We start from the raw sequence: 25,844 nt of genomic DNA, 5'->3' as shown, positions 1-25,844 counted from the left end.
GGGGCTGGCACAGAGGTGACACCGATAGTGGCACGGTGGTGGCACTAATCCTGGCCTGGTTGTGGCACCCATGCTGGCACAGAGGTGACACCAATTGCTGGCACGGGGGTGACACCGATACCTGGCACAGCAGTGACACCAATGTTGGCACAGAGGTGACACCAATCCTGGCCCGGAGGTGACAATCCTGGCACAGCGGTGACACCAGTGCTGGCACGGAGGTGACACCGATACTGGCACAGCAGTGACACCAATGTTGGCACAGAGGTGACACCGATCCTGGCCTGGTGGTGACAATCCCGGCCCGGAGGTGGCACTAATCCCAGCCCGGTGATGTCACCCATCCTGGCACGGAGGTGTCACCGATGCTGGCACACAGGTGACACCGATCCTGGCCCGGTGATGTCACCCATCTTGGCACAGAGGTGACACCGATCCCGACCTGCTGGTGACACCAATCCTGGCCCGGAGGTGACACCAGTGCTGGCACAGAGGTGACACCGATCCCGGCCTGGTGGTGGCACTGATCCTGGCACAGCGGTGACACCCATCCTGGCACAGAGGTGACACCAATGCTGGCCTGGTGGTGTCACCCATGCTGGCACGGAGGTGACACCAATGCTGGCCCAGTGATGTCACCCATGCTGGCACAGAGGTGACACCAATGCAGACACAGTGATGTCACCCATCTTGGCACAGAGGTGACACCGATCCCAGCCCGGCAGTGACACCGCTGCTTGCACAGAGGTGACACCGATACTGGCACAGAGGTGACACCGACGTTGGCACAGAGGTGACACCAATTGTGGCACAGAGGTGACACTGATCCTGGCGTGGTGGTGACAATCCTGGCCCGGAGGTGGCACTAATCCCGGCCCGGTGATGTCACCCATCCTGGCACAGAGTTGGCAATCCTAGCCCGGTGGTGACACCAATGCTGGCACAGAGGTGACACCGATCCTGGCACAGAGGTGACAATCCCGGCCCGGAGGTGACACCGATCCTAGCCCGGTGGTGACAATCCCGGCCCAGTGGTGACACCGATCCCGGCCCGGAGGTGACACCGATGCTGGCACAGAGGTGACAATCCCGGCCCGGAGGTGACACCGCTCCCCTCCCGCCCGGCCCCGGGCGCTCCTGCCCTGCGGATGGAGCTGAACTCGATGGCATCGACGACTTTGGACGAGACAATGTCACTCGGCCGGACACGGACCTGGCGGCAGGGGACAGTCACTGCCGTGTCCCCTCCCCTCTCCCGACGTCCCCACCCCTCTGGCCGTGTCCCCACCCCCCTGGCCGTGTCCCCACCTCGCTCCTCCCGCTGCTATTCCACGTCCCCGTTCTCGCTGTGGGGCGCGGGGCCCGCGGGCTCCTCGCACGGTGACAATTCATCGATGGACGCCTGGTTGGTGATGCCTGGAGGGGACACGGGGGTCACCGGGGTCACCGGGGACACTGGGGACATTGGGGACACCGGGGACACCCCAGAACTCGCGTCCCCCCCTCCCCGATGCCACCCAGTCCCACTGCGCCGTGTCCCCATTTTGGGGACAGAGCTGTCCCTGCGCGGTTCGCGGTGGCCGCCAGCCCCTCCCCGGTGGCCGTGGTGGCCCTGGTGGCCTTGGTGGCCCTGGTGGCCGTCCCCTACCGCTGGCCGCCCTCTCCTTCCACTTCTGTTTATTCTCCTGGATGTGCTTGGTCCAGGTGGAGCGGAACGCGGCCAGGTCGGCTTTGATGTCCCCAAGCTCCAGGTGCTCATCCAGGGACGGCTGTCGCCACTGCGAGCTGGGGGGGACAACGGGGACAGCTGGCAGCGAGCCAGGGCCACCAGGGCCACCAGCAAGGGCCACCAGGGCCACAGCCGGGCCCACCTGGGCGTGCCCGCGGGGTTGCCCTTGGAGCCGTCCTCGGCCAGCGGTGTCACCAACTTCTCGGCCACGTCGGTGAGCACCGAGAAGGTCGGCTCCACGATGAAATCGATGAACCCTGGGGACAGGAGGGGACACGGCGTGGCTGGGGACAGCGTGGGGACAGCGTGGGGACAGCGAGGGGACAGGAGAAGGGCGGGGAAGCCCCCCCCCCCAGACTCACCGATCTGCGACTGGGCCACCAGCGTGGAGGTGCGGTCGCAGAGGGGCGAGAAGGGCAACCCCAGCTCGGCCTCTTTGTCGCCCTGGCAAGGCAAGGGACAGGCGTGGTGTCCCCACGGGGTGTCCCCCGTGTCCCCCCGCCTGTCCCCGGCCCCACCTGCCGGAAGAACTCCTCCATGAGCGCCTTGGTCCAGCGGCTGTGCACCGCCCACTGCTTGGTGGGGTGGCTGATGTCGGCGGCGTGCAGCAGCAGCGACAGCACCTTGGACTTGTCCAGCCTGGGGGACAGCACGGCGACACTCGGGTTGTCACCAAAGCCACCCTGCCACCCCCCTCGCGGTGTGCCACACCCACCTCTCCAGCTGCTGCAGCGCCGTCTTCATGGATTTGACCTGCTGGAAGTGGCAGGACATGTCGGTGGCCAGGACCATGTCGATGACCAGAGCCCGCAGCTCCCTGCGGGGTGGGGACAGCGGGTCAGGGGACAGCGAGGCGACATCGGGGGACAGTGACACCGAGGGGGGGACCTTACGCGAACTCGTCCTTGGTGAGGTTGACGAAGATGTTGAGCTCGTCGTCCTGCATCAGGCGGAACACGGCGCTGATGTGGTGATTCTCCAGCACCGAGCGGTCGTTGTACAGGATGGCCGTGTCCGACCTGGGGACACCGCGGGGACACCGCGGGGACAAGGGGACACGGTGGCAGCGCGCACGGTGGGCAGAGACACCCGCGGGGTGAGGGGTGGCACCGGGGTGGCAGCACGGGCGGGTCGCCAAGGAGCCGCCAGTGTCGCCGGTGGTGTAGGTGAGCCTGGTGTCCCCAAGGTGTCCCCAGGGTGGTCCAGGATGTCCCAAGGTGGCCCACGGTTGTCCCCAAGGTGTCCCCAAGGTGGCCCCAGGGTGGTCCAGGGTGTGCCCAAGGTGGCAGCACGGCCGTGTCACCAAGGAGCCGCCGGTGTCACCGGTGGTGCAGGTGAGTCTGGGTGTCCCCAAGGTGTCCCCAAGGTGGCCCGTGGTGTCCCCAGGGTGGTCCACGGTGTCCCCAAGGTGGCCCCAGGGTGGTCCAGGATGTCCCCAGGGTGGCCCACGGTGTCCCCAAGGTGGCCCGTGGTGTCCCCAGGGTGGCAGCACGGGCGGGTCCCCAAGGGGCCGCCGGTCCCCGGTGGTGCAGGTGAACCCGGGTGTCCCCAAGGTGGCCCCAAGGTGGCCCCAGGGTGGCCCATGATGTCCCCAGGGTGACCCATGGTGTCCCCAGGACAGGTCACAGTTCCACCCACACCGTGCCGTGCCACCTGTTCCATGCTGTGTCACCCATGCCGCATCGTGCCACCCGTGTCCCCATGTCCCCATGTCCCCAATGTCCCCTCAGTGTCCTCAATGTCCCCTCACTTGGTCTGGATGTGGAATCTGTTCGTTGTCCCCAGTGTCCCCATGTCCCCAATGTCCCCATGTCCCCTCAGTGTCCCCAGTGTCGCCAATGTCCCCTCAATGTCCCCAATGTCCCCTCACTTGTTCTGGATGTGGAAGCTGTTCGTTGTCCCCAATGTCCCCTCAGTGTCCCCAATGTCCCCTCAGTGTCCCAAATGTCCCCAATGTCCCCTCACTTGGTCTGGATGTGGAAGCTGTTCGTTGTCCCCAATGTCCCCAGTGTCCCCAATGTCCCCTCAGTGTCCCCGTGTCCCCTCACTTGGTCTGGATGTGGAAGCTGTTCGTTGTCCCCAATGTCCCCAATGTCCCCTCAGTGTCCCCGTGTCCCCTCACTTGGTCTGGATGTGGAAGCTGTTCGTTGTCCCCAATGTCCCCAATGTCCCCTCAGTGTCCCCGTGTCCCCTCACTTGGTCTGGATGTGGAAGCTGTTCGTTGTCCCCGTGTGCTCGAAGTCATGAATGGCGGCGGCGAAGACGATGGCCAAGAGCTCGATCTCGGAGAGACAGTGCTGGGGACAGCAGGGGACAGGGGGGGACAGCAGGGGACAGCAGGGGACACAGGGGACAGTAGGGGACACAGGGGACAGTAGGGGACAGGGACACAGGGACAGGGACAGGGACACAGGGACAGGGACAGGGAGGGGACAGGGACCCCAATATCCTCAATGTCCCAAATATCCCAAATATCCCAAATGTCCCAAATGTCCCCAATGTCCACAATGTCCCCAATGTCCCCAATGTCCCCAATCCCCTCAATGTCCCCAATGTCCCCTCAATGACCCCAATGTCCCTAGTGTCCCCAATATCCCCAATGTCCCCAATGTCCCCACTGTCCCCAATGTCCCTCAATGTGCCCTCAGTGTCCCCAATGTCCCCAATGTCCCCACTGTCCCCAATGTCCCCAATGTCCCCACTGTCCCCAATGTCCCTCAATGTCCCCATGTCCCCACTGTCCCCAATCCCGCCCAATGTCCCCACTGTCCCCAATGTCCCCAATGTCCCCTCAATGTCCCCAATGTCCCCACTGTCCCCAATGTCCCCAATCCTCCCAATGTCCCCACTGTCCCCAATGTCCCTCAATGTCCCCATGTCCCCCATATCCCATCAATGTCCCCACTATCCCCAGTGTCCCCATTGTCCCCCATGTCCCCACTGTCCCCAATGTCCCCTCAGTGTCCCCAATGTCCCCTCCATACCAGCAGCCCTGTGCGGAGCAGGACGCTGTGCACGGTCATGTCCCCAGTGTCCCCAATCCCCTCAATGTCCCCACTGTCCCCACTGTCCCCAATGTCCCCATGTCCCCATGTCCCCACTGTCCCCACTGTCCCCAGTGTCCCCCCAGTGTCCCCAGTGTCCCCTGTCCTACCAGCAGCCCTGTGCGCAGCAGGACGCTGTGCACGGTCTGGGTGACGTCGGCCGCGTGCACCTGGTTGTGGTACGGGTTCCGGAACTTTCCGTAGCCGCTCTCCAGAGCCTCCAGCAGAGAGGCCAGGAAGGCGCCGGGGATCTGGGGAGGGGACAGCGGTGACACTGGGGACAGCGGTGACACTGGGGACATGGGGACTTGGGGGGGACATGGGGACATGGGGACATGGGGATATGGGGACACGGGGATCTGGGGAGGGGACAGCGGTGACACTGGGGACATGGGGACATGGAGGGGACAGTGGGGACATGGGGACAGTGGGGACAGTGGGACATGGGGACATGGGGACAGCGGGTGGCACTGGGGACATGGGGACATGGGGAGGGGACAGCGGTGACAATGGGGACAGTAGGTGACACTGGGGACATTGGGGACAGCGGGATCTGGGGAGAGGACAGCGGTGACACTGGGGACATGGGGACATGGGGGGGACATGGGGACATGGGGTTCTGGGGAGGGGACAGCGGGTGACATGGGGACATGGGGACATGGGGACATGGGGACATGGGGAGGGGACAGCGGTGACAATGGGGACAGCAGGTGACACTGGGGACATGGGGACACGGGGATCTGGGGAGGGGACAGCGGGTGACAGGGGACATGGGGGCATGGGGATCTGGGGAGGGGACAGCGGTGACAATGGGGACAGTAGGTGACACTGGGGACATGGGGACAGCGGGATCTGGGGAGGGGACAGCGGGTGACAGGGGACATGGGGGCATGGGGACATTGAGGGGGACATGGGGATCTGGGGAGGGGACAGTGGTGACAGGGGACAGCAGGTGACACTGGGGACATGGAGACAGTGGGACATGGGGACAGTGGGACATGGGGAGGGGACAGCGGTGACACTGGGGACATGGGGACATGGGGACATGGGGGGGACATGGGGGGGACGTGGGGACATGGGGACATGGGGACAGTGGGACATGGGGACAGCAGGATCTGGGGAGGGGACAGCAGTGACAGGGGACATGGGGACATGGGGACACGGGGATCTGGGGAGGGGACAGCGGTCACACTGGGGACATGGGGACATGGCGGGGACAGACCCTGAGGGGACAGTGGGGTGGCACTGGGGACATGGGGGGTGACAAGGAGGGGACATGGAGGTCACAGGAGGGGATACTGGAGTAAATTTGGGACATTTTGGGGCAGTTTTGGGATTTTTTTTTCTACTTTAAGGCAGTTTTAGGATATTTTTGGATACTTTGGGTCACTTTTGGGACATTTTGTGACATTTTGGGATATTTTGGGTCAGGTTTGGGTCACTTTTGGGACATTTTTGGATTTTTTGGGATATTTTGGGGCAAGTTTGGGTCACTTTTAGGATATATTTGGATACTTTGGGTCACTTTTGGGATATTTTGTGACATTTTGTGTACCTTGAATCGCGTGCTCAGGCCGTGCCAGGTGAATTTGGAATATTTTAGGGCAGTTTCAGGACATTTTAGGACATTTTGGGACAGGTTTGGGGCAGGTTTGGGGCACTTTAAGGATATTTTAGGATACTTTAAGGCAGGTTTAGGATATTTTGGATATTTTGGGTCACTTTTGGGACATTTTGGGACATTTTGGGTACCTTGAAGCAGGCGCTGAGGCCGTGCTGGGTGAATTTGGGACATTTTGGGGCAGTTCTAGGACATTTTGGGATATTTTGGGGCAGGTTTGGGGCAGTTTTAGGATATTTTTGGATATTTTGGGTCACTTTTAGGACATTTTGTGACATTTTGGGTACCTTGAAGTGTGCTCTCAGGCCGTGCCAGGTGAATTCTGGATACTTTTGGGACATTTTGGGACATTTTGGGATATTTTGGGGCAGGTTTGGGGGAGGTTTAGGATATTTTTGGACACTTTAAGGCAGGTTTAGGATATTTTAGGATACTTTGGGTCACTTTTAGGATATTTTGTGATGTTTTTTGTACCTTGAATCGCGTGCTGAGGCCGTGCCAGGTAAATTTCGGATATTTTGGGTCACTTTTAGGACACTTTGTGACATTTTGTGATATTTTGGGTCAGGTTTGGGTCACTTTTGGGACATTTTTTGATATTTTGTGTCACTTTTAGGACATTTTAGGATATTTCAGGTACCTTGAAGCGCGCACTGAGGCCGTGCCAGGTGAATTTCGGATATTTCGGGTCACTTTTAGGACATTTTTTGATTTTTTGGGTCACTTTTAGGACATTTTTGGATACTTTAAGGCAGGTTTAGGATATTTTGGGACATTTTGGGTCACTTTTAGGACATTTTGGGATATTTTGGGGCAGGTTTGGGTCACTTTTAGGATATTTTTTGATACTTTGGGTCACTTCTGGGACATTTTTTTATATTTTGGGTCACTTTTGGGACATTTTAGGATATTTCAGGTACCTTGAATCGCGTGCTCAGGCCGTGTCGGGTGAATTTGGGATACTTTGGGTCACTTTTAGGACATTTTAAGATATTTTAGGACATTTTGTGACATTTTGGGATATTTTGGGTCAGGTTTGGGGCAGTTTTAGGATATTTTTGAATACTTTGGGTCACTTTTAGGATATTTTAGGATACTTTGGGTCACTTTTGGGACATTTTTTTATATTTTGGGTCACTTTTAGGACATTTTGTGACATTTTGTGATATTTTGGGTCAGGTTTGGGGCAGTTTCAGGATATTTTTGGATACTTTAGGGCAGGTTTAGGATATTTTGGGTCACTTTTAGGACATTTTTGGATACTTTGGGTCACTTTTGGGACATTTTAGGATATTTCAGGTACCTTGAAGTGCGCACTGAGGCCGTGCCGGGTGAATTTGGGATATTTTGGGTCACTTTTAGGACATTTTTGGATTTTTTGGGATATTTTGGGTCAGGTTTGGGGCAGTTTTAGGATATTTTTGAATACTTTGGGTCACTTTTAGGATATTTTAGGATACTTTGGGTCACTTTTGGGACATTTTTTTATATTTTGGGTCACTTTTAGGACATTTTGTGACATTTTGGGATATTTTGGGACAGGTTTGGGGCAGTTTCAGGATATTTTTTGATACTTTAGGGCAGGTTCAGGATATTTTTGGATACTTTGGGTCACTTTTAGGATATTTTGTGATGTTTTTTGTACCTTGAACCGCGTGCTGAGGCCGTGCCGCGTCAGCAGCTCCAGCACCACCGTGCGCAGCGAGTGCTCCTCGGCCGCGCGGTGCAGCGAGAAAACGTCAAAACTCCACAGGTCCAGACCCTGGGGGGCAAAAAATGGGATTTGGGGGGAGAAAAAATGGGAATTTGGGGGAGAAAAATGGGAATTTGGGGAGAAAAAATGGGATTTTGGGGGAAAATGGGATTTTATGGATCAAAAAATGGGATTTTAGGGGGGAAATGGGGTTTAGGGAGGGTAAAAATGGGATTTTGGGGGGAAAAAATGGGATTTTGGGGAGAAAAATTGGGATTTTGGGATTTCGAGGTGGGGGAAATGGGATTTGGGGGGGATAATTGGGATTTTATGGATCAAAAATGGGATTTGAGGAGAAAAAATGGGATTTTGTGGAGGTAAAAATTGGATTTTTGGGGTAAAAAATGTGATTTTGGGGGGGGAAAATGGGGTTCAGGGAGGATAAAAATTGGATTTGGGGGGAAAAATGGGAAAAATGGGATTTGGGGGTAAAAAATGGGATTTTATGGATCAAAAAATGGGATTTTGGGTGTCTGGGAATCCCAGTAAAAGCCCAGTGAAGTCTGCGATTCCCAGTGACCCCCCAGTGCGATTCCCAGTCATTCCCAGTCACTCCCAGTCATTCCCAGTAACCATTCCCAGTCATTCCCAGTCACTCCCAGTCATTCCCAGTAACCATTCCCAGTGTCCCCAGTGATTCCCAGTGCCCCCCAGCCACTCCCAGTGACCATTCCCAGTCATTCCCAGTCACTCCCAGCCATTTCCAGTGCCCCCCAGTACCCCCAGTCATTCCCAGTAACCATTCCCAGTACCCCCCCAGTGCCCCCCAGTGCTCCCAGTTCCCCCAGTTTCCCCCAGTGCCCCCCAGTACCCCCCCAGTGCCTCCCAGTACCCTCCCAGTACCCTCCCAGTTTCCCCAGTTTCCCCAGTTTCCCCAGTACCTTCAGGCAGTTGAGCACGGACGAGGAGTAGCTCGGGGCCACGGCCGTGAACGCGCGGCGGAACATCCTGGGGGGAGGGGGCGCTGGGGTGGGGACACCTGGGGACACTTGGGGACAGCCTGGGGACAGCCTGGGGACACTTGGGGGCAGCCTGGGGACACCTGGGGACAGCCTGGGGACACACTGGGGACACCCTGGGGACAGCTGGGGACAGCTGGGGACAGCTGGGGACACCTGGGGACAGCCTGGGGACACTTGGGGACACTCTGGGGACATCCCTGAGTTCTGGGGACACTCCCTGATTTTTGGGGACACCCTGGGGACACCCCTGAGTTTGGAGACCCACCAAGTGTTGGGGACAGTCCCTGATTTTTGGGGACACTCCTCGGTTCTAGGGACCCTCCAGGCGCTGGGGACATTCCAGGGACTTGGGGACATCCCTGAGTTCTGGGGACACCCCTGATTTTTGGGGACACCCCCTGAGATTTGGGGATACCCGTGAGTTTTAGGGACACCCTTGAGATTTGGGGACAGTCCCAGAGATTTGGGGACACTCTTGATTTTCAGGGACACTCCCTGATTTTGGTGACCCCACTGATTTTTGGTGACACCCCTGATTTTTGGGGACACTACCTGAGATTTGGGACCCGCCTGAGTTTTGAGGACACCCCCTGATTTCTGGGGACACCTCTGATTTTTGGGGACATCCCTGATTTTCGGGGACATTCTCTGATTTTGATGACTCCCCTGAAATTTGAGGACACCCCTGATTTTGGTGACCCTCCTGATTTTCAGGGACATTCTCTGATTTTGGTGACCCCACTGATTTTGGTGACACCCCCTGAGTTTGGGGACACTCCCTGATTTTTGGGGACACCCCTGTCTTTTAGTGACACCCCTGATTTTGGGGACACTCCTGAGTTCTGGGGACACCCCTGATTTTTGGGGACACTCCCTGAATTTTGGGGACACTCCCTGATTTTGATGACCCCCCTGAGATTTGGTGACCCCCCTGATTTTGGGGACACTCCCTGAATTTTGGTGACACTCCCTGAATTTTGGGGACACCCCTGAGTTTTGGGGACACCCCTGAGTTTTGGGGACACCCTCTGATTTTTGGGGACACCCCTGTCTTTTAGTGACACCCTTGATTTCGGGGACACCCCTGATTTTTGGGGACACTCCTGAGTTCTGGGGACACCTCTGATTTTTGGGGACATCCCTGATTTTCAGGGGCATTCTCTGATTTTGGGAACACCCCTGAAATTTGAGGACCCCCCTGATTTTTGGGGACACCCCTGACTTTTGGTGACCCCCCCTGAGTTTGGGGACACCCCTGAGATTTGGGGACACCCCTGGGTGCTGGGGACACCCCTGATTTTGAGGACACTCCCTGTTTTTTGGGGACACTCCCTGATTTCTGGTGACCCCCCCTGAGTTTTGGTGACCCCACTGATTTTTGGGGACACCTCTGATTTCTGGGGACACTCCTGATTTTCAGGGGCATTCTCTGATTTTGGTGACCCCCCTGAGATTTGGGAACACCCCCGATTTTGAGGACACTCCCTGATTTTTGGGGACACCCCTGATTTTTGGGGACATTCTCTGGTTTTGTTGACCCTCCTGATTTCTGGTGACACCCCTGAATTTTGGGGACACTCCCTGATTTTGATGACCCCCCTGAGATTTGGTGACCCCCCCTGAGTTTGGTGACCCCCCTGATTTTGGGGACACCCCCTGATTTTTGGGGACTCCCCTGATATTTGGGAACACCCCTGAGTTTGGGGACACCGCTGAGTTTTGGGGACACTCCTGAGTTTTGAGGACTCCCCTGAGTTCTGGGGACACTCTCTGATTTCTGGTGACCCCCTCGAGATTTGGGGACACCCCTGATTTTGGTGACACCCCTGAGATTTGAGGACACTCCCTGATTTTGGGGACACCGCTGATTTTTGGGGACACCCCTGTCTTTTAGTGACACCCCTGATTTTGGGGACACCCCTGATTTTTGGGGACACCCCTGATTTTTGGGGTCCCACGTGTCACCACCTCCCCCCGCCATCTCTGTCCCTGTCCCTGTCCCCTCCCTGTCCCTGTCCCCTCCCTGTCACCTCTCCACGAAGATGCCGGCCTGCACGGCGTGCACGATGCTGCGGAATTTGGGTTTCTCCTCGGCCCGGCGCCCCTTGGCCCGCGCCTGCTGCGTGAAGGTGGCGGCGAGCCAGGCCCGCACCTCGGACGGCACGGCCGCGTCCGAGCCCAGCGCCCGCAGCTCGTCCTCGGCGTCCTGCGCCTGCCTGGGGACAGCGGGGACACTCGGGACATTGGGGACACTCAGGGACATTGGGGACATTGGGGACAGCGGGGACATTGGGGACAGCGGGGACACTCAGGACATTGGGGACATTGGGGACATTGGCAACACTCGGGGCATTCAGGACATTGAGGACACTCAGGAAATTGGGGACACTGGGGACATTGGAGAGATTGGGGACACTCAGGACATTGGGGACATTGGGGACATGCAGGGACATTCAGGACATTGGGGACAGTGGGGACATTGGGGACACTCAGGACATTGGGGACATTGGGGACATGCAGGGACATTCAGGACATTGGGGACAGCGGGGACATTGGGGACACTCAGGACATTGGGGACATTGGGGACATGCAGGGACATTCAGGACATTGGGGACACTGGGGACAGCAGGGACATTGGGGACATTGGGGACAGCGGGGACATTGGGGACAGGAGCGACACTCAGGACATTGGGGACATTGGGGACACTCAGGACATTGGGGATTTGGGGACAATGGGGACATTGGGGACATTGGGAACATTGGGGACGTTGGGGACATTGGGGACAGGAGCGACACTCAGGGACGTTCAGGACATTGGGGACATTGGGGACAGCGTGGGCGTTGGGGAAAGCGGGGACATTGGGGACATTGGGGACATTGGGGACAGGAGCGACACTTGGGGATGTTCAGGACATTGGGGACATTTGGGACATTGGGGACACTTGGGACAGCAGGGCGTTGGGGACACTGGAGGCGGGAGCAACACTCTGGGACATTCAGGGTATTGGGGACATTGGGGACACTGGGGACATGCAGGGACATTCAGGACATTGGGGACATTGGGGATACTCAGGACATTGGGGACACCGGGGACAGGAGCGACACTCGGGGACGTTCGGGACATTGGGGACATTCAGGACATTCAGGACACTCGCGACAGTCGCGACACAACTGTCCCCTCCCCTGTCCCTTCCTTGTCCCCTCCCTGTCCCCAATGTCCCCACCTTGTCTCATCGCTGCACACCGCCTGTCCCCATTGTCCCCATTGCCCCCAATGTCCCCAATGTCCCCAATGTCCCCTCAATGTCCCCATGTCCCCAATGTCCCAATGTCCCCATTGTCCCCAGTGTCCCCAATGTCCCCACCTTGTCTCGTCGCTGCACACCGCCTGTCCCCTCACTGTCCCCATGTCCCCATTGTCTCCTTGATGTCCCCACCTTGTCTCGTCGCTGCACACCGCCTGTCCCCATTATCTCCATTGTCCCCATTGTCCCCATTGTCCCCAATGTCCCCAATGTCCCCAATGTCCCCATGTCCCCCCATTGTCCCCAATGTCCCCATGTCCCCATTGTCCCCTCATTGTCCCCACCTTGTCTCGTCACTGCACACCGCCTGTCCCCATTATCCCCATTGCCCCATTGTCCCAATGTTCCCAATGTCCCCAATGTCCCCCCAATGTCCCCATGTCCCCAATGTCCCCATGTCCCCACCTGGTCTCGTCACTGCACACCGCCTGTCCCCTCAATGTCTCCAATGTCCCCAATGTCCCCATGTATTGTCCCCAATGTCCCCACCTGGTCTCGTCGCTGCACACCGCCTGTCCCCTCAATGTCCCCATGTCCCCAATGTCCCCAATGTCCCCAATGTCCCCTCACTGTCCCCAATGTCCCCAGTGTCCCCACCTTGTCTCGTCGCTGCACACCGCCTGTCCCCATTATCCCCATTGTCCCCTCACTGTCCCCAATGTCCCCAATGTCCCCACCTTGTCTCGTCGCTGCACACCATCTGTCCCCATGTTCCCCCACTGTCCCCATGTCCCCATTGTCCCCAATGTCCCCTCACTGTCCCCAGTGTCCCCACCTGGTCTCGTCGCTGCACACCGCCTGTCCCCATTGCCCCAATGCCCCCATGTCCCTCAATGTCCCCAATGTCCCCATTATCCCCAATGTCCCCAATGTCCCCAATGTCCCCAATGTCCCCATGTCCCCTCAGTGTCCCCAATGTCCCCACCTGGTCTCGTCGCTGCACACCGCCTGTCCCCATTGACCCCATTATCCCCAATGTCCCCAATGTCCCCATTGTCCCCTCGATGTCCCCACCTTGTCTCGTCGCTGCACACCGCCTGTCCCATGTTCCCACTGTCCCCTCGATGTCCCCAATGTCCCCATTGTCCCCTCGATGTCCCCAATGTCCCCACCTTGTCTCGTCGCTGCACACCGCCTCCAGCAGCGAGGCCGCGCACTCCAGGTTCCTCCTCAGCTCCTCCACGTTCACCTCGCCCGCCTCGAGCTGCTGCAGCAGGAACCGCAGCCTGGGGACACGGGGGGACATTGGGGACATCGTGAGGACATCATGGGGACACCGTGGGGACATTGAGGACACCATGGAAACACCACGGGGACGTGTGGACAAAGGGACACCGCGGGGACACCATAGGGACATCGTGGGGACATCATGGGGACATCATAGGGACATCATGGGGTCGTGGGGACATCATGGGGACACCACGGGGACACCACGGGAACACGGGGGCACCATGGGGGCATGGGGACATGGGGACACCATGGGGACATCATGGGGACACCACGGGGACACCATGGGGACACGAGGACATCGTGGAGACATCGTGGGGACATCATGGGGACATGGGGACACCACGAGGACATGTGGACACAGGGACACCGCAGGGACACCACGGGGACATCGTGGGGACACGGGGACACCACGGGGACATTGGGACACCATGGGGACACCACGGGGACACCACGGGGACACGGGGACATCGTGGGGACACCACGGGGACATGGGGACATCGTGGGGACATCGTGGGGACATCATGGGGACATGGGGACACCACGAGGACACCATGGGGACATCATGGGGTCATGGGAACATGGGGACATCATGGGAACATGGGGACATCATGGGGACATCATGGGGACACCGCGAGGACATCATAGGGACACCACAGGGACACCACGGGGACACCACGGGGACACGGGGGGGACCCCGAGAGAGGGGACAGCCCGGGGACAGCGGGTTAGAGACCCGTGGGGACAGCGGGGACAGCAGCCATGGGGGCAGGGTGGCACTGACCCCAGGGACAGACCCGAGGGGACAGGGGGTGACAGGACAGGGGAATTGGGGGGAGGGTCCCCGCAGATCCTGCAGAGGTGGCACAGGTGACAAGGGTGACACAGGCGGGATGACACAGGTGACACAGGCGGGATGACACAGGTGGCACGGATGACACAGGTGACACAGAACGGCACAGGTGACACAGGACAGCACAGGTGACACCATGACACAGGTGGCGCTGGGATGACACAGGACAGCGCAGGATGGCACAGGTGACACAGGGATGGCAGTCGGGGGTCGCATCAGGCCTGGTGACACTCTGGTGACACTCTGGGGACACTCGGGGGACACTCTGGGGACACGCGCGTGCAGGGCAGGGACGGGGAGGGGCCACCCCGCTCACGGTGACAATGACGGTGACAGTGACGGGTGGGGGGGGGCACAGACGTCACCGGCGCCGCTGTGACCTTGGGGATGGCATTGTCACCTTGCCACCGCCGCGGGGACACTCAGGGACCCCCTGTGCCACCTCTGTGTCACCTGTACCCTCGGGAGTGTCCCCAGGGCCACGCGGGATTGTCACCCCCACCTGTGGCAGCGACACGTGAGCACGTGGGGACACGCGTGTGACACTCTGGAATGTCACCTCCCCCTCGTGTGTGTCCCCTGACACGGCCAGGTGTGACACAGGTGACTCAGGTGTGTCACACGTGACCCAGGTGTGTCACACATGGCTCAGGTGTGTCACACGTGTCCCAGGTGTGTCACACATGGCTCAGGTGTGTCACACGTGTCCCAGGTGTGTCACACACATCTCAGGTGTGTCACACACAGCCCAGGTGTGTCACACATGTCCCAGGTGTGTCACACGTGTCCCAGGTGTGTCACACTCAGCTCAGGTGTGTCACACTCACCCCAGGTGTGTCACACGTGTCCCAGGTGTGTCACACAAATCTCAGGTGTGTCACACGTGACTCAGGTGTGTCACACACATCTCAGGTGTGTCACACATGTTCCAGGTGTGTCACACACATCTCAGGTGTGTCACACATGTTCCAGGTGTGTCACACGTGTCTCAGGTGTGTCACACTCAGCCCAGGTGTGTCACACTCACGCCAGGTGTGTCACACACATCCCAGGTGTGTCACACTCATCCCAGGTGTGTCACACATGTCCCAGGTGTGTCACACTCATCCCAGGTGTGTCACACATGTCCCAGGTGTGTCACACGTGTCTCAGGTGTGTCACACACATCCCAGGTGTGTCACACTCATCCCAGGTGTGTCACACATGTCCCAGGTGTGTCACACTCATCCCAGGTGTGTCACACATGTCCCAGGTGTGTCACACGTGTCCCAGGTGTGTCACACTCACCCCAGGTGTGTCACACATGTCCCAGGTGTGTCACACGTGTCCCAGGTGTGTCACACATGTCCCAGGTGTGTCACACATGACCCAGGTGTGTCACACTCACCCCAGGTGTGTCACACATGTCCCAGGTGTGTCACACTCATCTCAGGTGTGTCACACACATCCCAGGTGTGTCACACATGTCCCAGGTGTGTCACACTCAGCTCAGGTGTGTCACACTCACCACAGGTGTGTCACACTCAGCTCAGGTGTGTCACACACATCCCAGGTGTGTCACACACAGCCCAGGTGTGTCACACATGTCCCAGGTGTGTCACACTCATCTCAGTTGTGTCACACACGGCCCAGGTGTGTCACACATGTCCCAGGTGTGTCACACTCAGCCCAGGTGTGTCACACATGTCCCAGGTGTGTCACACTCACCTCAGGTGTGTCACATCATCTCAGGTGTGTCACACTCGCCCCAGGTGTGTTACACGTGTCCCAGGTGTGTCACACACAGCCCAGGTGTGTCACACATGTCCCAGGTGTGTCACACACATCCCAGGTGTGTCACACTCACCCCAGGTGTGTCACACTCATCCCAGGTGTGTCACACATGTCCCAGGTGTGTCACACACAGCCCAGGTGTGTCACACGTGTCCCAGGTGTGTCACATGTGTCCCAGGTGTGTCACACATGTCCCAGGTGTGTCACACTCACCCCAGGTGTGTCACACTCATCTCAGGTGTGTCACACACATCCCAGGTGTGTCACAGGTGACCCAGGTGTGTCACACTCACCCCAGGTGTGTCACACTCACCCCAGGTGTGTCACACGTGTCCCAGGTGTGTCACACGTGTCCCAGGTGTGTCACACTCACCCCAGGTGTGTCATACACACCCCAGGTGTGTCACACGTGTCCCAGGTGTGTCACACGTGTCCCAGGTGTGTCACACTCATCTCAGGTGTGTCACACATGTCCCAGGTGTGTCACACTCACCCCAGGTGTGTCACACGTGTCCCAGGTGTGTCACACGTGTCCCAGGTGTGTCACACTCACCCCAGGTGTGTCACACACACCCCAGGTGTGTCACACGTGTCCCAGGTGTGTCACACTCACCCCAGGTGTGTCACACGTGTCCCAGGTGTGTCACACTCACCCCAGGTGTGTCACACACATCTCAGGTGTGTCACACACAGCCCAGGTGTGTCACACACAGCCCAGGTGTGTCACACACATCTCAGGTGTGTCACACTCACCCCAGGTGTGTCACACACACCCCAGGTGTGTCACACCCGTGTCCCCACGCACGTGTTGTCCCCCCCGTGTCCCCCCCGTTTTCCCCCCCTCCCCACTCACGTGTTGTCCCCTCGGGACCCCCCCACGCTCCTCACGTGCCGCAGGTGGGCGCGGGGGACACGTGAGTGACACCGGTGCGGGGGTGGCACAGGGGACATGGAGGTGGCACAGGGGACACGGGGGTGGCTCCCTCAGGAGGGCTCCACACAGATCTGGGGACGCTTTGGGGTCTCTGTCACCACATGGGGGGCGGGTGGCACCTCCAGAGCAGCCCCCCAAGTCCGGGGGTTCCAGGGGGGGCTCAGGGGGACAAAGAGGGTCCCCAAACGGAGCCTTGGGGACACCCCGGGGGCAGCTGAAGGTCCCAGGGGTCCTCAGGGCCGGGGCTCCAGGTTTGGGGGTCCTGGTTTGGGATTTGGGGATCCCAGTTTGGGATTTGGGAGTCCCGGTTTGTGGATTCCAGTTTGGAGTTTAAGGGTCTCGGTTTGGGGTTTGGGGGTCCAAGTTTGGGGGTCCCGGATTTGGGTTCAGCTATCCCGCTTTGGGGGGGGGTCTCTTTGGGGTTTCGGGGGTCCCAGTTTAGGGTTTGAGGGTCCCAGTTTGGGGTTTTGCTGCCCCTCTTTGGGGGGGTCTCTCTCTTTGGGGTCTCCCTTTGGGGTCTCTCTCTGGGGTCTCTCTCTCTTTTGGGGTCTCTCTGGGTGTTCGGGGGTCCCAGTTTGGGGTTTGGCTGTCCCTTTTTGGGGTCTCCCTTTGGGGTCTCTCTCTGGGGTCTCTCTCTTTGGGGTCTCCCTTTGGGGTTTCTCTTTGGGGTCTCCTTTTGGGGTCTCTCTCTGGGGTCTCTCTGGGGTCTCAGGGGGTCTCTCCGGGGTTCCCGCGCCCGGGGGTCACTCACAGCGCCCGCAGCTTGACCCAGACCTTCCTGGCGGGCACGGCCCGGGTGTCCAGCGGGGACGGGCACCCCCCGGCCGCGTCCGGCGCGCCGCGCTCCCGCTCCAGCCCCGGGAGGCTCCGCGGCGGCTCCATCGCCCCTGAGCACCGGGAGAGCGGCTCAGCCCGCCCGGGCCCGGCTCCTCCACGGCCCCCGGTTCTCCCGGAGCTCCCCCGGTTCTCCCGGAGCTCCCCCGATTCCTCCCGGAGCTCCCCCGGTTCCTCCCGGAGCTCCCCCGATTTCTCCTGGTGCTCCCCGGTTCCTCCCGGTTTCCCCCCGGTTCTCCCGGAGCTCCCCTGGTTCTCCCCCGGTTCCCCCCGGAGCTCTCCCGGTTCCTCCCGGAGCTCCCCCAGTTCCTCACGGTGCTCCCCGGTTCCCCCCGGAGCTCTCCCGGTTCCTTCCGTAGCTGCCCCGGTTCCTCTCGGTTCTCCCCCGGTTCTCCCCCGATCCCTCCCGGAGCTCCCCCGGTTCTTCCACGGTCCTCCCGGAGCTCCCCCGGTCCCTCCGCAGCTCCCCCGGTTTCTCCCAGTGCTCCCCCGGTCCCTCCTGTAGCTCCCCCGGTTCTCTCTCGGTTCTCCCGGTGCTCCCCTGGTTCCTCCGCAGATCCCTCGGTTCCTCTCGGTTCTCCCCCGATCCCTCCCGGTTCTCCCTCGATTCTCCCCCGGTCCCTCCGCAGCTCCCCCAATCCCTCCCGGTTCTCTCCCGGTCCCTCCTGTAGCTCCCCCGGTTCTCCCGTAGCTCCCCCGGTTCCTCCGTAGCTCTCTCGGTTCTCCCCCGATTCTCCCGCAGCTCCCCCGGTTCCTCTCGGTGCTCCCCCGGTTGTCCCCCGATCCCTCCCGGTTCTTCCCTCGGCCCCGGTTCCCGATGCCTCCCGTAACCCCGGAGCCCCCGCGGTTCTCCCGGCCCCGGTACCGGCGGCTCCGGCGCCTCCTGCGGCCCCCGGTAGCGCCCCCCGGACCCCGGCCCGGCCTCCCCCCGCCCCCCGGTACCGGCGGCTGCGCAGGGAGCACCGGAGCCAAGATGGATCCGGGCACCGGGGGTGGGAGAAGCGGCGGGGGAGAACCGGGGAGAGCCGGGGAGGGAGAGCGGGGATGGGAGAGGCGGGGATGGGAAACGGGGATGGGAAACGGGATGGGAAACCGGGAATGGAAAACCGGGAACGGAAAACCGGGGATGGAAAACCGGGGATGGAGAACCGGGGATGGGAAACCGGGGATGGGAAACCGGGGATGGGAAACCGGGGATGGGAGAGGCGGGGATGGAAAAACGGGGATGGGAAACGGGATGGGAAACCGGGGATGGAAACCGGGGATGGAAACCGGGGACGGAAAACCGGGGACAGCCGGGAAGGGAGGGCCGGGAACGGAGAACCGGGGATGGGAAACTGGGGATGGGAGAGGCGGGAATGGAAAACCGGGGAGGGCCGGGAATGGAAAAGCGGGGATGGAAAACCGGGGATGGAGAAGTGGGGATGGGAAAACCGGGAGTGGAAAACCGAGAATGGGAAAACCGGGAATTGGGGAACCGGGAATGGAGAAGCGGGAATGGAAAACCGGGGATAGAAAACCGGGTATTGGAAACCGGGGATGGGGAAGCCGGGAATTGGAAAACCGGGAATTGGGGAACCGGGAATAGGAAACCGGGGAGAGCCGGGAAGGGAAGGCCGGGAACGGAGAACCGGGGATGGAAAACCGGGGATGGAGAAGCGGGGATGGGAAAACCGGGAATGGAAAACCGGGGAGGGCCGAGGATGGAAAAACCGGGGATGGGAAACCGGGAATTGGGGAGCCGGGGATGTGCAACGCGGGAGCGCCGGGACTGGAGGGAACCGGAGAAGAAAAACCGGGATGGGGAGAGGAGGGAGCGGAGAAGCGGCGGCGATGGCAGCGCCGGGATCGGGAGCACCGGGAGCACCGGGAGGGACCGGGAAGGGACCGGGAGGGACCGGGAAGGGACCGGGGATGCTGCGCGCTCCTACCGGGGGATGCTCGGCCGGTGCCGCCGGTGTTGCCCAGCCCCGGTGTCGCTGTCCCCGCTGTCCCCGGTGTCGCTGTCCCCCGGTGTCACCCTCCCCGCTGTCCCCCGGTCCCTCCGCCGCCCGGGGCTCGCCGCAACTTTCCCCGAACCGGCCCCGGCCCCGGTACCGGCCCCGGCGGGAGGGGAGGGGCGGGGGGAGCCGGGGGCGGGAACGGGAACGGGAACGGGAACGGGGGAGGGGTCCGGGACCCCCCAGGGGAGCGTGGGGAGGGGTCGGGAACCCCAAAAGGAACGTGGGGAGGGGTCCGGGACCACCAGGGGGGAGAGAAGGGTTCGGGACCCCCCGAGGGGAACGAGGGGAGGGGTCTGGGACCCCCAGGGGGGAGAGAAGGGTCCGAGACCCCCAAAAGGAATGTGAGGAGGGGTCCGGGACCCCTAAAGGGAACGAGGGGAGGGGTCCGGGACCCCCGAAAGGGGAGAGAAGAGTCCGGGACCCCCAAAAGGGAATAAGGGGAGGGGTCCGGGACCCCCCAGAGGAGAGAGAAGGGTCCGGGACCCCCAAAAGGGAATGAGGGGAGGGGTCCGGGACCCCCCAAAGGGGAGAGAAGGGTCTGGGACCCCCAAAAGGGAATGAGGGGAGGGGTCCAAGACCCTCAAAAGGAACGTGAGGAGGGGTCGGGGACCCCCAAAGAGAACGAGAAGAGGGCCCAGGACCCCCAAAAGGAATGTGGGGAAGGGTCGGGGACCCCCAAAGAAAACCAGGGGAGGGGTCCGGGACCCCCCAGAGGGGAGAGAAGGGTCCGAGACCCCCAAAGAGAACCAGGGGAAGGGTCCGGGACCCCCCTCAGGGTCTGGGAGCGGGGAGAGACCCCCGAGACCCCCCGGGGAAAACCCAGGACCCCTCTGGGGCTGTGACCCAGGAGCCCAAATTGGGGAGGGGGCTCCTGAAACTCCCCAGGACCCCTGGGAGCAAAGGGTGGGGAGGGGGAGGAACCCCGGGACCCCCCAGAGCTCAGAGCCCCCTCCCCATTTATTTTAATATCGATCCAAACTCGGGGGTCTCACCTGGGTTGGGGGTGGGGGAGAAAAATGAGGGGACCCCCCCTCAAATCACCCCAAGACCCCCCCCAAAATCCCCCCTGGGACCCTCCCCAAATCCCCCAAGGGACCCCCCCCCAAATAACCCCCTGGACCCCCTCGGGTGGTCTCAGGGGGGATCAACGCCCCCTCCCCATTTATTTTAAGATCGATCCAAACTCGGGGGTCTCACCTGGGTTGGGGGGGCAGAGAAAATTGAGGGGACCCCTCCTCAAATCACGCCAGGGACCCCCCCCAAACCCCTCAGGGACCCCCAAATCAACTCAAGGACCCCTCCCCAAATCACGCCAGGGACCCCCCCTCAAATCACCCCCGAGACCCCCAAAATCCCCCCAGCGACCCCCCCCAAATCCCCCCAGGGACCCCCAAATCCCCTCAGGGACCCCCCCCCAATTCCCCCCCGCCCCCTCGGGGGGGTCACGTGGTCTCGGGGGGAGTTTTTGGGGTGCGGGGGCGCCCCCCCCTCCCCCCCCCCCGCCGGGAACATCGATCACGTTCCTCGCGCTAATCGCGATAATCGCGATAATCACCTTTGCGTAACGCCGGGGGCGGCAGCGGCGCCGGGGGCGGGAGACAGGTGAGACCCCCCCCCAAAAAAAATCTGGGGAGCCCCCAAATCTGGGACCCTTCACCAAAAATGTGGGACCCCCCAAAATCTGAGACCCTTCCCCAAAAAATCTGGGATTTCCCAAAAAAATTTGGGACCCTCCCTCAAAATCTGGGACCCTTCCCCTAAATCTGAGACCCCCGAGACCCCCCCTGAGACCTCCCCCAAAATCTGGGACCCCCCCAAAAAAAAACTGGGACCCTTCCCCTAAATCTGAGACCCCCCGCAAAATCTGCCACCCTTTCCCTAAATCGGGGACCCCTCCCCAAAATCTGGGACCCTTCCCCTAAATCTGAGGCCCCCCTGAGACCCCCGAGACCCCCCTCAAAATCTGAGAACCCCCCAAAAAAAATCTGGGACCCCCTCTCATAATCTGGGATTCCCTCCACAAATCTCGGACCCTTCCCCTAAATCTGGGACCCCCACGAGACCCCCGAGACTCCCCCCAAATCTGGGACCCTTCTCCTAAAAAAATCTGGGACCCCTCCCCAAATCTGGGACCCTTCCTCTTAAAATTTGGGACCCCTCCCCAAAATTTGAGACCCCTCCCCTAAATCTGGGACTCCCCTGAGACCCCCGAGACCCCCCTCAAAATCCGGGACCCCCCCCTAAAAAATCTGGAACCCTTCCCCTAAAATCTGGGACCCCCCAGCAAATCTGGGACCCCTCTCAAATCTGGGACCCTTCCCCTAAATCCGGGACCCCCCGAGACCCCCGAGACCTCCCCCCAAATCTGGGACCCTTCCCCTTAAAATTCTGGGACCCTCCCTCAAATCTGGGACCCCCCCCAAAAAATGTGGGGTTCCCTCCACAAATCTGGGACCTTTCCCCTAAAATTTGGGACCCCCCCTCAAAATCTGAGACCCTTCCCCTAAATCTGGGACTCCCCCCTAAAATCTGGGCCGCTCCCGAGACCCCCGAGTCTCAAACTCATTTCGGGGGTCTCAAATTGATTTCGGGGTTCTCGAATTAATTTGAGGGGTCTCAAAATGATTTCGGGGGGGGTCTCAAACTCACTTGGGGTCCTCAGGGTGATTTGAGGGGTCTCAGACTCATTTTGGGGGTCTCAAAGTGATTTCGGGGGTCTCGAACTGATTTTTGGGGGTCTCGAGTTGATCTCGGGGGTCTCAAACTCGTTTTGGGGGTCTTCAGGGTGATTTGAGGGGTCGCAGATTCATTTTGGGGGTCTCAAAGTAATTTCAGGGGGGATCTGAACTCATTTTAGGGGTCCTCAAATTGAGCTGGGGGTGCTCGAAGTGATTTTGGGTCTCTCAAAGTGGTTTTGGGGTTCTCGAATTGATTCCGGGGGTCTCAGACTCATTTCGGGGGTCTCAAAGTCATTTCGGGGGGGGTCTCAACTCATTTTAGGGGTCCTCAAATTGAGTTGGGGTTCTCGAAGTGTTTTCGGGGGTCTCGAAGTTATTTCGGGGGTCTCGAATTGATTTTTGGGGATCTCGAGCTCATTTCGGGGGTCTCAAACTCGTTCTGGGGGTCCTCAGGGTGATTTGAGGGGGGTCTCAAACCCATTTCGGGGGGGTCTCAGACTCATTTTAGGGGTCCTCAAATTTATTTCGGGGTGCTCGAAGTGATTTTGGGTTTCTCAAAGTGGTTTTGGGGTTCTCGAATTGATTCCGGGGGTCTCAAAATTATTTCGGGGGGTCTCAAAGTTATTTCGGGGGGTCTCAACTCATTTTGGAGTCCTCAGGGTGATTTGAGGGGGGTCTCAAACCCATTTCGGGGATCTCAAATTTATTTTTGGGGGGGTTACAAAGTGATTTCGGGGTGCTCGAAGTCATTTTGGGTCTCTCAAAGTGATTTGGGGGTTCTGGAATTGATTTTGGGGGTCTCAAACTCATTTTGGGGGTCTCAAAGTGATTTCGGGGGTCTCAAACTCACTTGGGGTCCTCGGGGTGATTTGAGGGGGGTCTCAAATTTATTTTTGGGGGGGTCTCAGAGCGATTTCGGGGGGGGTCTCAACTCATTTTAGGGGTCCTCAAATTGAGTTGGGGGCCTCAAACCCGTTTTGGGTTTCTCAAATTGATTTGGGGGTTCTGGAATTGATTTGAGGGGGTCTCAACTCATTTTTTGGGGGTCTCAAAGTGATTTTTGGGGGGTTACAAAGTGATTTCGGGGGTCTCGAGCTGATTTTGGGGGTCTCAAACCCATTTTGAGGGGGGTCTCAAACTCATTTGGGGTTTCTCAAAGTGATTTGGGGTTCTGGAATTGATTTGAGGGGTCTCAAAGTGGTTTCGGGGGGGTCTCAAACTCATTTTGAGGGGTTCACAAACTCATTTTGGGGGTCTCAAAGTGATTTGGGGTCCTCGGGGTGATTTGAGGGGGGGTCTCAAATTTATTTTTGGGGGGGTTACAAAGTGATTTCGGGGGTCTCAAATCCATTTTGGGGGTCTCAGAGCGATTTCGGGGGGGGTCTCAACTCATTTTAGGGGTCCTCAAATTGATTTGGGGGCCTCAAACCCGTTTTGGGTTTCTCAAATTGATTTGGGGGTTCTGGAATTGATTTTGGGGGTCTCAAACTCATTTTTTGGGGGTCTCAAAGTGATTTTGGGGGGGGTTACAAAGTGATTTCGGGGGTCTCGAGCTGATTTCGGGGGTCTCAAACTCATTTTGAGGGGGGTCTCAAACTCATTTGGGGTTTCTCAAAGTGATTTGGGGTTCTCGAATTAATTTGAGGGGTCTCAGAGTGATTTCGAGGGGGTCTCAAACTCATTTTGAGGGGGGTCTCAAACTCATTTGGGGTTTCTCAAAGTGATTTGGGGTTCTCGAATTAATTTGAGGGGTCTCAGAGTGATTTCGAGGGGGTCTCAAACTCATTTTTGGGGTCCTCGAATTGAGTTGGGGTCCTCAGAGTGATTTTGGGGTCTCAAACTCATTTTAGGGATCTCAAAGTCATTTCGGGGGGGGTCTCAAATTGATTTGGGGGTCTCAAACTCGTTTTGGGTTTCTCAAAGTGATTTGGGGGTTCTGGAATTGATTTGGGGGGTCTCAGACTTATTTTTGGGGGGGGTCTCAAAGTTATTTTGGGGGGGGTCTCAAACTCATTTCGGGGGTCTCCAACCAATTTTGGAGCCCCCCCAGTTCCCTTTGGGGTTCCCCAAGATCTCAGTTCGGCCCCCCCAATTTTTGGGACCCCTCCCCAATTTCGAGACCCCTCCCCAATTTCGGGACCCTCTCCAATTCCAGCCCCTCTCCCCACTTTTGGGACCCCTCCCCAGTTTCAGGACCCCCCCGATTTTCGGGACCCTTCCCCAATTTCGGGACCCCCCCCATTTTTGAGACCCCTCCCCAGTTTCGAGACCTCCCCGATTTTCGGGACCCCTCCCCAATTCCAACATCTCTCCCCATTTCTGGGACCCCTCCCCAATTTTTGAGACCCCTCCCCCCGATTTTGGGACCCCCCCCCACAGATTTTTGGGACCCCTCCTCATTTTCACGACCCCTCCCCAATTCCAGACCACCTCCCCCATTTTTGGGACCCCTCTACCTATTTTTGGGACACCTCTCCAATTTTGGGACCCCCCCTCATTTTCAGGACCCCTCCCCAATTCCAGCCCCTCTCCCCATTTTTTGGGACCCCTCCCCAATTTTTGGGACCCCTCCCCCCGATTTTGGGACCCCCCCACAGATTTTTGGGACCCCTCCTCATTTTCAGGACCCCTCCCCAATTCCAGACCACCTCCCCCATTTTTAGGACCCCTCCCCAATTTCGAGACCCCCTCATTTTCGGGACCACCCCCCAATTCTAGACTCCCCCCTCCCATTTTTGGGACCCCTCTCCCCAATTTTGGGACCTCCCCCATTTTCAGGACCCCCCAATTCCAGCCCCCCACCTCCCCATTTTTGAGACCCCTCCCCAATTTCGAGACCTCCCCCATTTTCGGGACCCCTCCCCAATTCCAACATCTCTCCCCATTTCTGGGACCCCTCCCCAATTTTTGAGACCCCTCCCCCCGATTTTGGGACCCCCCACAGATTTTTGGGACCCCTCCTCATTTTCAGGACCCCTCCCCAATTCCAGCCTCTCCCCCCCCATTTTTGGGACCCCTCCCCAATTCCAGCCCCCCGCCCTCATTTTTGAGACCCCTCCCCAATTTCGGGGGTTCAACCCAAATTAAAATTTTTCATTTTTCGGGTGCAGGGGGGGGAGGGGCGGGGG

At 59.1% G+C, this 25,844-nt stretch overlaps 1 protein-coding gene across 2 annotated transcripts; it reads right to left on the bottom strand.

Moving 5' to 3' along the window:
- Positions 1 to 984: 984 nt before the first annotated feature.
- Positions 985 to 20,059, bottom strand: PDE1B (phosphodiesterase 1B). 2 transcript variants are annotated; one of them, XM_033083292.2, is made up of 16 exons: positions 19,967 to 20,059; positions 17,953 to 18,088; positions 13,527 to 13,640; positions 11,140 to 11,325; positions 9,029 to 9,095; positions 8,040 to 8,156; positions 4,884 to 5,024; positions 3,926 to 4,026; positions 2,623 to 2,748; positions 2,445 to 2,546; positions 2,248 to 2,368; positions 2,092 to 2,173; positions 1,872 to 1,986; positions 1,649 to 1,785; positions 1,309 to 1,416; positions 985 to 1,213 (listed from the first exon to the last, which is right to left on the bottom strand). In XM_033083292.2, exons 2-15 carry the CDS (start codon positions 18,081 to 18,083, stop codon positions 1,325 to 1,327), a joined length of 1,632 nt encoding a protein of 543 aa, XP_032939183.1. In that variant the 5' UTR covers positions 18,084 to 18,088; positions 19,967 to 20,059; the 3' UTR covers positions 985 to 1,213; positions 1,309 to 1,324. The 2 variants fall into 2 exon arrangements, with proteins under 2 accessions (XP_032939183.1, XP_032939182.1); XM_033083291.1 differs by lacking the exon at positions 19,967 to 20,059 and adding an exon at positions 18,978 to 19,088.
- Positions 20,060 to 25,844: the final 5,785 nt, after the last annotated feature.

Source organism: Catharus ustulatus, chromosome 31, assembly GCF_009819885.2.
Source record: "Catharus ustulatus isolate bCatUst1 chromosome 31, bCatUst1.pri.v2, whole genome shotgun sequence".
Taxonomy (NCBI): Eukaryota; Metazoa; Chordata; class Aves; order Passeriformes; family Turdidae; genus Catharus; species Catharus ustulatus.
The sequence above is the reverse complement of the archived record's forward strand: the minus strand, read 5'-3'. Positions and strand labels throughout refer to the sequence as shown.